General features: G+C 38.6%; 1 protein-coding gene across 4 annotated transcripts in view; it reads left to right on the forward strand.

Moving 5' to 3' along the window:
• The first annotated feature begins 405 nt into the window (after window positions 1-405).
• Window positions 406-12099, forward strand: part of tlk1a (tousled-like kinase 1a) — a 48527-nt gene continuing 36833 nt past the window's right edge. Inside the window, exons 1-2 of one of the 4 annotated variants that reach the window (XM_088930559.1) lie at window positions 406-448; window positions 595-734. In XM_088930559.1, coding sequence (XP_088786685.1) covers window positions 602-734 — 133 coding nt within the window. In that variant the 5' untranslated portion in view covers window positions 406-448; window positions 595-601. Of the gene's footprint in view, window positions 449-594; window positions 735-12099 lie in introns of those variants that run through there. The other 3 variants (XM_088930558.1, XM_088930560.1, XM_088930561.1) reach the window with 3 other exon arrangements.

The following is a 12099-nucleotide window of genomic DNA, read 5'->3' on the forward strand; positions in this document are numbered from 1 at the left end:
CCGATAACAAATTTGAAATGGCATCTTAGTGCATCAGGAAATTGAAATAGCGCCAGGGAACTGTCTTTATTTTTATTAATATGATAATAGCGTCTGCATATTTTAATCCTCATGCGATGATGAAATAAAATGTCCCCTATAAAATTTGGGAGGAATGCACAGGTAGCACGGAGCACAGCTACCCTGCAGTTTACACGTTTTTTTTTTATGAATGAGAAATGAAAATATTAATGCATGCAAAGCCTCTGATGAAGAGCGTGCGACTTGGGGAAGTATTTCATACAATTTGGGATGGCCTCTTTGTTTTGCCGTTTCCATCAGTAGAATTTTTTTTGCCTGAGGTGTACGAGCCTCGCGATAGTGTTTGCACAAGCGATGCGTGACGCCTAATGCAAAGGTTACACACACACACAGGCTACTTCAAGACGCACTGCAGAGGTATAGGGAGGTTTGTGTTTAAAAAATGTTAAATTTTACAATTTGGGCTGGATCATACGAGATGATTGATTGATGCCAGAGGCTTGCAGGTTACAGAAATCACGAGGTTTCACTGCCATTGACGCCTGTGTTTGTTTGCTTTCTCGTTCCAAAAAGTAGCTTGATGAGTGTCCAAAGTAACAGTGGAAGTGGTGGAAGTTTGGAGGGGACGCCATCTTGGTCCCGGCTCTCCACGTCCCCAACACCGGGCTTGCTTTCTCAGCAACATATCACGGCACCTGTGAAAACCAAGGAAGGTAATCTAAAACTATATTAATCTTAGAAGTATCTTCTTTAGAAATGGCTAAGTGTTTTTGTTATGCGGGCGACGAGCCGTCTGGAATTACGAGTCCCAAGCGGGTTACGCTGAGGCCGTGGGTTAGGTACTGTACAGTGCAGCCAGTCAATAGGTGTCTGCTTGATATGGAGTATCAAGAAAAAATCTCAAGAGGCCATACGGAGAAAAAAAGAACAGCTACATTTATTTACACTTTGGGTGCATTAGCTGACGACTCTCAGCTAGACGGTATTGAAATCGCTCACAGTTTTTTTTTAGCGGCTTCCGTTTTGAAAAGCAATGGGAAAATAAAAAAAAAGTGCCTCCTCTTTTTTTTTTATTTGCTAAGATGTCTGATAATAAAAAGGGTCGGGTCTTTTGACATCATGGAGGACCCATGGATTTTGTTTCGAGAAGAAGAGTTTGGCGAGATTGATCAGTGTGCAGAATGCCAGGTATCCGAGTTTAATAACGTAACTAAGGGTAGCAACTTCCTTCGCCTTTTTTGGTATCAAGTCTGGGATGACACATTTTTATTGCAGTAAGTAAACTGTGTCATATACACAATACATAGTATGATGGTGGTGTGCGGGTGCACGGAGACACGTCTTTTTTGGGGGCTGCGTACAGAACTGCATTGCTTGGTGAATTTATTTTTAATTTAAATGCACAAATGTTCCATGATGGTGTTATGCAGTCTGTGCAATCGGGTGCCTTGAGCGTAGTTATTTGTCTGGATGCAGGTAATTACAGTACGTAACCACAGTTGATGGAGTCTCTGGTTGAACAAACACTACTTTTAAAATAATGCCTAACGTTGGCTAAAATGGTGGGGAAACGTTCTAGATAACCAAGTTACTGGGGTGGAGTTTATATGTGTCTAGGCTTACTATTCCGAGCAGTTTTGAGTGTCCAGTTCTAATTAGTTTACCTAGTGTGAGTTTCAAATGAGTACTTAATTGTGTTTCTGTGTTTTCTATATAAGCAAGTCATCCCCAGAGAGGGACGTGCAGACTGCTTGGCAATACTCTATGTATTATGGGCAATTGAAGATGCCCTTGAGGTTTTAAGGTGATATGGTAACGAGCTTTACCTCCGTCTTTAATCAACCCGTCGTGCTTGAAGCAAAAAGATCTCGCATACGAGTTCTTGTGTAATTTGCAATTAGTCTCCCTGACCCAAAATATGTTCTGTTGAGGAGCTTAAGATCGATAAGGTACCTACATGTTATAAAAAATTCCATATTAATAAACCAGTCCTAATGTTAAATTAGTTTTTTTCTCAGCTTTACAGTATAGGGTCCTGTGTAAACTTTGCTATTTTTTTCTGTAGGTGGTGTAATTAACTTGATATCTGTCTCCTGCCTTGGTTGTGCTTGAAAAGGAGAGCCAGGAATGTGAAGTAGTTATGAGTTAGCAGCTAAGTTATAGATCAATATGTGTTCTTTCCTCAGTTTAAAAGCTGTTTTTTTTTTTGTGAGTGTGTGCCCTTATGAAGAAAAGTTTTAAACCGACAGCATCTGATCTCATCACACATCAGTGGGGTCTTGCATTATATTGTGCTGGCCAGTCCAAAAGTGTCAAGTTGCTGCAGAGCATGTTGATTCTTTTTAATTTGGTCGTTTTAGAGAGTTAGGCTCAGGTGGACCTACTACAGCCATGAACTGCATGGAGCTAAAATGTCCTGTGTTCTTAGGGTTCAACCAGTAGCTTTTGCAGGGGCTTAATGTTTAGTGGCTCTGACAGTATTCAGGTCTTGTTTATGCAGAATTGTAAAGAGTTCTTCAGTGCATTTGAGTTAGTTCTCTGTTAGCCACTTTTCGTCCGTTTCCTCTTGTAGAGAGCTTGAAGAAATTTCCAAAATGCATTATGTGCATCATGTTGACCTCTAGGGTTAGAAAGGTGCCCAATTCAAATTACATCAGTTTTTTTTTTTTTATCTGTGTTCTGTTATTTTAAGGGTACCAGCATTAAAATAGAAAAACTTTAACTTTACTACAGTATGCTGTATAAATTAAGCCTACAGGGTGATCTCATCACATGCCATAAGATAATTGCAAGCTTTTTTCACAGACATCTTTTTCTTCTGAAATTTCATGCGTAAGACTATCAAAGTGTCAGCAGGCGTAAGACTTTATGGTGTTGCTCCATAGTGATACTTCTAAACTGCTGCGTTTAAAACCATAATCCTTGACCTGTCTGGCATCCCTCTTCGAGTCCCAAGATGTGGGCACTTAGTAGCATTCAGTTTTGATAGGCCTCATATGTGCGCTTGAGTTAATCTCAGTTGACTGGCATAGCCCCTGCCAGGTTGTGATGCCCATTCCCGTTGGCATAATCCTCAGTCCGAGACAACTAACCAGTTTAAATTTTGCCCGAATCCGGTTTCCATTCTGAAGGAAAGGAGGGTGTGACAAAGCAGACAGTTTTTGAAACTTTTCTCAGAACCCAGGGAAAGAAAAAACGGCTGTCGTTGTGACCCCAGAACAACATCTGACGACTTTATGTTTAACTTTTTGTTTTCATAAAGTAACGATAGAGCAGTTTGTGCCGCGTCAAGTCGACTCGCATACAAAATGAAAAAATAAACATCATTGCGAGTGTAAGGTGTTTTCACGTTCATTCAAGCTGTATAAAAATAATCGGGTTGAATTTCACCAAAAATGATAGGCAGGCCTGTGTGATGGGTCTTACTCCTGTCAGGATCATAAGATAAAAGGGTGTCCCACCTTTCAAGTGTGCTGTTGAGTGGGGTTTTTCGTTTTTGTTTTTAACCTTGTCAAAGTTGAAAATCGCTTTTCGCACGTTTAGGTTGTTGTGAATGGCGGCAACAACTGAACACTTATCATACTCAACAGTCGATATCCTTTGAAGACGTTGATTCAAAACTATGACAAATTTAATGGCTTGTGGCACATTTTCAGTGTGCTTTCACAGATTAGTTGCAGTAGCTTCTTCTCTTAGTTAGGCGTGATGTATAGATTTGGGATTGATGAAAGAGGAAGGATCTTTCGCACTTTTTCTTCAAATTGTCAATCCTCATCTTCTGGAAGTAGCTACCAAATTCTTGAGACAGGTAGTAAATAATTACCATTTCTCGGTGTAATCTCGCAGTATTGGTTATTTGTGATAAACTGGACAAATACTTTTCAATGATGTGTGCCACAGTGCCAGAGACTTCAGGAATGCTTGTATCTGTTCACTGTGTTGAAGCAAATTGTTGCCTCTTTCCTGTAAGTTCATTTTCAGTTTGTTTAAAATTGAGAAAATGTCAGCTAAATATGACAACTTTATTAACCAGCTGTCATTTTTCAGATTTGCCAAATTTGATTATTTTCTAGAACAGCGTGAATCTGTTCCTGAACTGAAACAAGGTGGTAAATACCAGGGCTGTCTCAGGACAGGGGGCTTAAGTGTGAATTATTAAACAGTTATTCTTTGTATCGGTTTCTGAAGAAATCGCTTAAAAAATTCTGCTGTTCGGTGAGCTAACTTTAATGAAATTCACAATTCTGACTTCTTCCTTCAGTATGGCTGTAAGATCTGGGAATACCATTGGATGCAAAAGCTTTGATTTTATTATGACGGTGTTTCCAAACAACACTGTCAGGTGCTTTTGATATATTTTTGTTGAAACTAGAATGTTTCTATCTGTCATTATTTGCTACACCATCACTTGTAATTCCTTTGTATTAATTATGTAGTGTAATTCATTTTCCACCCACAAATTCATTAAGGGCTTCACTTTAAGACAGCAGTATTTGCAGCTTCTAGTCTGATCGCAGGAGCTAAGCAAGGCTGGGCCTAGTTAGTGGGATAAGAGGTCGCTTAAGGAAAACCAGGCTGCTGCTGTAAGTGGGGTTGGTGGACCAGTAGGTGGTGCTTTTCTATACCAGAATTTCCAAACCATCACCCCACAGACGTGGTTCACTGTGATCTGGGATGTGCCATTTTTCATATGAGATGTTGAACTCAGGTCCTGACTATTTGGTCTTTAAATAAATATCCCATGACACTGTTTGTAAGAATAGGAGTGTTAAGCTCAGTGTCCTGGCTAAATTCCACTCCCTGAAGTTACCCCTTAATTAAATTGGTGAAGGAGTTTCTCCTTTCTCCATCTGTTCTGCAGTGTAATGGGCCCACCGGCGCATAATGACTGCAGCACACCACCCTTGGGTGCTGCTCTTGAGGTCTGTATGAAGTGGGTTCCCTTGTAGATACAGCATGTGTTAAATGCAAGGAATTGCTGTTAATCTGTGTTTTTGTCGTATGTGTCGGTCAAGTTTGATACAACCACAAAATTCTTCATAAGTCTCTGACGTATGTCTCCTAAATTGTTGCATAACTTGACGTATTGGTACTCTCGAAAAGCGTTTGCAAAATCCCTGACTGACAGTGGCCAAATAATACATTTTGAAATCCTCTTCACTATTGTGTTCTCAATGAGAGGGATACTTTGGAGATGTCCCTCTTCTTGATGGAAAGTGTACATGCTGAATTTTGAGATGCCGGAAAAACAGGTTTTTCAGCATCTGTTGGCCATTTTTTTTGCCACATGGTGTGCAGTCAGATATGCCTTGTCATTCAAAGTAGTTGACCAGCTAAGAACTTGAGCTGATAACATTAGGTCAGGGTGCTGCCATCAAAACTATTCAAGAGGCTTATCCACGATGTTGCTGGTTTTGTTTCTGAATAACTTTTCAGTTTTGTGGGGCTGCAACTCTTGTTTTCACACAGCCTTGTGCAAGCAACACACTGGGGCTTTGGGGCTTCTTTTGTATCGCAACAGTTAATGAATCTGTATTGCATGAAAACATCGCAATGGTGCTTCGTCCACGATTTCTTTTTTGTAGAGGTCGACATGGCAGAAGCCTTTGTTGTTACTGCCGGAATTCTCCGGTGCAGGTGGTGGGATTTTAGTTTTCATTTTCAGGTGTATATGAAGTTTTTTTTTATCCTTGTTCATTTCCAGGATCCTATTTTATACACCTGTAAGGTTTATTAAGCATCACAACTGTGCTTCCTACAATGAAAGCGTATGGAAAGCATCCTCTTTACTGATTGTGTAGAAAAAGCTATGTAACATACATTGTCCATGCATAGTTCATAAAAAAAAATACTAAAAGTCAGTGTAAACAAGTGAGCCTTAATCAGAAATAAGTACAATAAGTAAGCATAAAGCAAATGATTTAGAATGTGTAGTAAGAGACAATTTACATATATAAGCAGTTTGCCAAGAGTGTTCCATTGCCCAGTAATGAGTCGTAACCCTTCCTTGAAAACCATTGTGAAAGAGTAGATCTCTTGTTTCCATCATTGTGGTGTGAGCAATGTGCCTCATTCCGTCGTCTTATTTTTTATGGTTGTCGGCTGCACATTCCAACACATCTGCAGCCAGTTGTAGTTGTCGGACTTGAACTGGACAGTCGCCCTCTAATAAGCGAATACCCAGTGCCTTTGAAATTTGTCTGATTTCTGCCCATGTTCCGTGGGCAAACTGCATGCTTCCTTTACGAGTCCATCACTCATCCTGACCTGATTCGCGACAAGGCTGTCTGCAGACTGATACCCATTTTCTGCTAGCTACTTTGAGGTGCACCTCAGCCAGACCATCTGTCTGTAGGACATTTCCAATTGCATGCTGAGGTGTCAGTGTGGTCCGAACAGGTCTGTCTAGGGTATAGTTTGCTATGTGGTACTCGTTGAATTGCGTCTGACTGTGTTTTTGGATTGCCTTTTCAGCAATGGGCAGAGAAAGTGCAGTGAGAACCATAAGCAGAGGTGGGTGTGCTTGCAGTGAGAAAGGAAATAAAAAAATACTGCCCAATGCATGGGGCGTTGAGTGCTATAGCGAGTTTTAACCAAGGTCTTTGAAATCTGAATGCACCTTAAAGGATTTAAAAAATGCAGCCTGCAGAAAATAGAAATAAAATACAGCTGTTTCTTGCACAGGTACCTTTCCCTTTGTTCACGGATGTAATGAAGTAGGTAAAAGCTAAGCGTCACCACCAAGATGCTTTCACTGAGCATGCATGTCTATGGTAAAAGTCCCCGAAATTTTTTTTTTTACTCGGAACGATGGCCATTTGCCCAATTATTACAATTAACCTAGGCCAGATTTCCATTGATCTTTGTTTCAAAACAGTTTTGATTGGCTTCCTTGTTTTAGTGTGGTGTATTTGAAGCTACAGCGGACTCTCAAAACCTTCTACATTTGTATTCATCGAAAAGTATGTTTAGTTCTTACAAGTGCTTGTGGGTTTATTGTGTGTCTGCCATGAAAACATGTAAAAAAAACTGGAGTTTATTCCTCTGAATTAATAAAACTTCCCAAATCTACATAGGCTAAAAATACCCAAAGGCATATAAATACTAAAATATAGCTTTCCATAGCTTAAAATGTACAACTTTCCATCAACTTTTTTGGTCTTAATATTGTTTTAATATCTGTCTACAAAATAGTAGTTTTTTTATGACTGAGAAACAGGTTAGAGGTGTACTTGAAGTGCAAATATAAATTCAGTCTATTAAACTGGGGGGTTTCTCTGAATTCCCTCCCCATCTTGTAATAAAATACCTGTTAAATGTTTCTGCCTTCAGGCGATTCAATGGAATAATTTTAAGTACATCACTGCTGAAATGGCCCTATCTTCTGTGGCAATATTTGTTTAGAGTGTGCTTTACATTACTTTCCCTGTGTAGAATAATTTAAAGCCCTGAACCAGATGTGACCATTTTAAACTGAAACTGTCTCAAGCGATACGAAGTCAAGACAGCCCTGGTTAGGTATGCATTAGTGGATTTGTGGCGATTTTTAGGAGATGACTGTAAAATGAAACGTGCACTATTTACAAAGGGGAAGAATATTGAAATGGAATAATTTGTCAGCGTATACAGGGATGTAATGCATGGATGACTTCCATATTGTTCTCTAGTATATAAAATGAGTACTAAGGTCAAGAGAATGTTTGGCAGTAAACACCCCTGTTTTGACAGTAACAGGATTTTTGAGCTTATTTTCTTAAGTTTCGATTATTAGGCTTGAATAACTTGCTTTATTACTTCGTAAGCTGAAATCCTTTACATATATATATGCATAATTTGAGATACTTGCATCAATTAAGCTTCCAAACAAGCCAGATGGGCCAAATGGCCACCTCTCGTTTGTAACCTTTTTGTGTGTGTGATGTACTTTTAAAAGTGTGAAAAATTCATAGCTGATCTGAGGAGCCCGGCGTCATTCTGGAAAAAAACCGGGGAAGTGCTCAAGTCAACAGAAAATGTCGCAGGGATAAAACGCATTAAAAGATGACCTCAAATCACGTTTAAATGAACACAGTTCTTTTCTCTTTACTGAAACTGAATTTATTGATTCAGTTCAGCTGACAATGTGACTGCATCCTTCGAAATGGTAATGTATCAGTACAGTTAAATGACCTAGACTGGTCCATGGATTTGCATTTGCTGCTGCATTTTTTTTTCTAGAATCTTGTCTCCATTGCCTTATTTTTAAGTTGTTTCCTGATAACTTGTGACCGATATCCTCCGTAAAGATGCGGTAAAATCTATTGAAATTGAGTTTGGGCAGCGTGTAGTAATCATTTATTGAGCACATTAGCTGCTCTCGCGCGTTATTATTTCTAGTCTGAAAAGGGCAGGGTGTTTTTTTGGTGTAGAATCCAGACTGTTTTCTGTTGTGTTCTGCTGTATGGGCCTGTATGAGAGTGTATGTGAAGAGGGAAGGGAGTGAGGTTTCTGTTTCCTAAGGAAATTGATCCTTGTCACAAAGCCACTGCAGCTGGCACCTGATTCTATATTCTTGGCTCCAAAATGCCGAAAGGACGGGACAAGGAAAATGAGACTGCATATCTGATGCAGGAATTTTCTGCGTTTAGGATGGGGCTTCTATGGGGCAAGCTTATGAATGGGGCCTCACTGTTAGACTGTACAGCGCCTGGCCTTCTCAGAGTTTTCATCCTGTGCTTTGTGGTTAAGACGTGTGTTCTGTGAGATGGGTTTTTTTTTTGGTTATTATGTGGCTCCCATTTACGTTAACCGGTACAACTTTGTGCTTTTTGTTTTAAAATTCAGTGCGTTGTCCCATTTTGCATCCATTAAAATGAAAAGTCGAGGCTGTGTAATTGCTGTTTTTTTCTTTTAAGCGACTCCCGCATTTGTTTTCTCTCACAATAATGGATGTTGTACACATTTCCCAACTGCCGTTTGAAACACAATTCAGTGTGCAATGTGTAGTGCAAGGTAGACAATGTGAACAGAGCACACAGCACCTCAGTTCATTGTTAACCCTGGCCATTGTTTGAAGCATTTTCTGTACTTTGTAAGCTCGATTAGTTTTTGCAGTACACCAGAATAGGGTATAATACCGAATACAATGTGTTGCGTGGAATGTAGTATTCATAGGCCATTTTAAAATATCCTCACTGGTGGAGTGGCTGATCAATGGGATTTTTTGTAGAAACATTATGTAATATCCTAACTGCTTCCTCTAAATGTATCTTTAAGTAAAATAAACTCCAGCCCTATTTCACAAAGAAACTATGATGTTCCATTTAATCTCTTGTAGTAAATAAGATGTTGTTGTAAGTACGGTCATTTCCGCAATGCACATGAAATCTATTAATAAAATCAGCTCCAATCATTGTCCGCAAAGAAAGTACAGCATTTCATCTGTTGTAGCGAACAATATGCATGTCTTGTCCATCTAGTGTATTATTTCAGGATGTAACGCACAATGTATTAATAAAAGGTATCTTAGTTATTGACATATGGAACTATTTAAAAACTTCACTTGAATGCTGACATTACATTTCTGGTTCTAATTAGTCAAATTCTTGCAGCTCCGTAGATGGTAATAATGATTTAAATAAAACCTAATGTGAGTATGACTGAGTGGTAACTGGGTATGTGATTTCAATGTTCACTTCATTTTGTTCAAAATAACATACCAATTACATATTCACCATTTACTGTTCTTGTATGAAATAGCAGAATGTTAGTGTTTGTGAAGGGATCATTTATTTCTTTGCCTTCTCAAATGCATGTAAGAATGCAGTAAAACACCTGTCTGTCGGTGTTTATATCTCTTCCGCTGGGGAATGCTGCCTGTGACAGTGGCTGGATACTGCGTATTTTAAATGTTGCATCATAAAACGCATCATATGTTTGTTTTGACCCCACTCAATAAATGGATGTGTTTACAGTGGGGGAAAAAAACATTAATGAAACTATGCAGCATTTCTAGTAAGCAGAAGTTTTTTAAGTTATTCTTATATAGAGCTTGTAGTGTTGAGCATGCATATCCAGCTTCTCTTCCAGTTATCATGGGTCAAAGCAGAACTGGAAACTGAAAGTGTGGCATCATCATATATTCAGACATTCTGATTTTGAAAAAGATCCATCGTTTGCAAGCTTTGATATTACAAAAAAATCCCTTGACCCTTAAAGGGATAGAAAAACATATACATGTTTATAATCCATAAATCAAATAAGTACTGTATTTGAATCTATAAGTATGTAAATAGACAAGTGCTTAATGGATTTTTATTGGTATCAATGCATTTAATTTATGTCCAGGTGAAATCCATACTTTTGAAAAAAGTTTACAGAGTTCACAGCAGAAATGTCGCAGATAATGCACCACACACAGATATGTTGCTGAGAGTTAAGTGATTGATGGGTTTATCTTCTGCATGTTGGTTTCAGACTGGCATTTACCAGTTAACGGCTAAAGCACTGAACTCTGCAAACCATTCACCAGTTGTAGGAGGATAAGGCAGAAGAAAAACAGCGCTATGTTTTTGTTTCTTCTGAGTGAATGGATCTGCTACCTACGTCACAGTAAAAATTAGTTTGCCTTTGTGGTGGTAAGTACTAACGTTATTCAAAAAGCCAAAATATTGATCAATCTATCATTGTAGGATCTATTATTTGTCTACCAAGAGGTGTTCTGCTCATAAATATCTGACAAAGACAAAGCAGAACATTACCAGAAATTAAAATAAGCCAATCAAATAAGCCATTAATGTCTATTTGGTTTTTAAGTTATAATGTTTATTTTTAAACATTATTAAGCTATGTCGTTTTTGAAAAGCAGTCTGTCATTCATCAAGAATACTTTCTAAACATCTTAGTATCTCCAAAGACAGCCCTCAATAAAAAGAGTAACGCTTATTTAATCTGCTTCAGAGTGTATTGAAGTGTATGGCTGTCTGTTTAAGAAGCAGTGTAGCTATGTTGATGGACGTCTTTGAAATATCCCGTGCAGTTGTGGCTGTAATACAGCATTCCAAAGGTTGAAGTATGCTGACTCTTACTAGACCACACCTGTTTTAAGGACAGAAGGGGGTACATTCTTTTTGTTCTATCTTTAGTGTGAGGAAAACTATTTTTAGCGTTTTGGCCATATTAGAAAGTGAGACATAGACAACAGTCAGTAAAAATATATGATTGGTTAAATGGGCAACTGCAGTTCCATTTTTTTCACACGGGCGGTCGAATTTTGGTAACAAAATAAATTCACTGCTGGTATAGAAACATTTGACAAATTTGTAACTAAGCACAAAATCGTGAATTTTATTAAAGTACTGTACGTCACTACGTTGTTGCAAACTCTTGGTCTTGCCACGGGTGAGAGTAAGAGTTCCCAAGAATTGATGTGAAGCGGCCCTTCCTGCTCACTAGTTACTGTAATGACTAATGTAATGTGAGGTACAAGCCAATAAATACAGGTTGTGCTGCAGACATTTAACCACAGAAAAGTTCCATCTTGATCTGCAGCAGAGTTAACTAGTAGCGCTTTCTCGGGAAACCATCTCAAAGTCGAGAGCAATATTTCTGTTGAATCAATAGAGATGTATTCACAAGCCTGCTGCTTTACTACGTAATAAGGCCGCTTCACCCAACCAGAAGTATTGTTTGTCTCTTTCTGAATTGCAGAATATAGCGCTCTGCACACCTGGTAATGTTGTCTATTCTGTAATGTAAATTGGAGGTTTTACAAGTTACTGTGTACATTTTACTTTCATTGTGGTTATAAATGCACTCTTTGATGCTGATTCTTTGTAACCCCGAAATATAAAAATAATTTTGCAGCTCCCCTTTAATGTGTCATTGTACTTTTATTTTGGTATTGATTCTGATAGCACAGGCATTGTTTTTGCTTTTATAACTGCATATGTTGTCCACAGTCTAGTTTTCCTATATTCCTGCACAAGTTTATTCCTTGTTAAAGTTGTTCCTTATGTTAAAAGCACTTAAAAGCTCAATTAAATTTGTTCAGAGGCCCTCTGCTCTGGATGATTTCCAGATGATGCTTCAGAATTCTTA

The sequence above is a fragment of the Atractosteus spatula genome, chromosome 13, assembly GCF_055471065.1.
Source record: "Atractosteus spatula isolate fAtrSpa1 chromosome 13, fAtrSpa1.hap1, whole genome shotgun sequence".
Classification (NCBI taxonomy): domain Eukaryota; kingdom Metazoa; phylum Chordata; class Actinopteri; order Semionotiformes; family Lepisosteidae; genus Atractosteus; species Atractosteus spatula.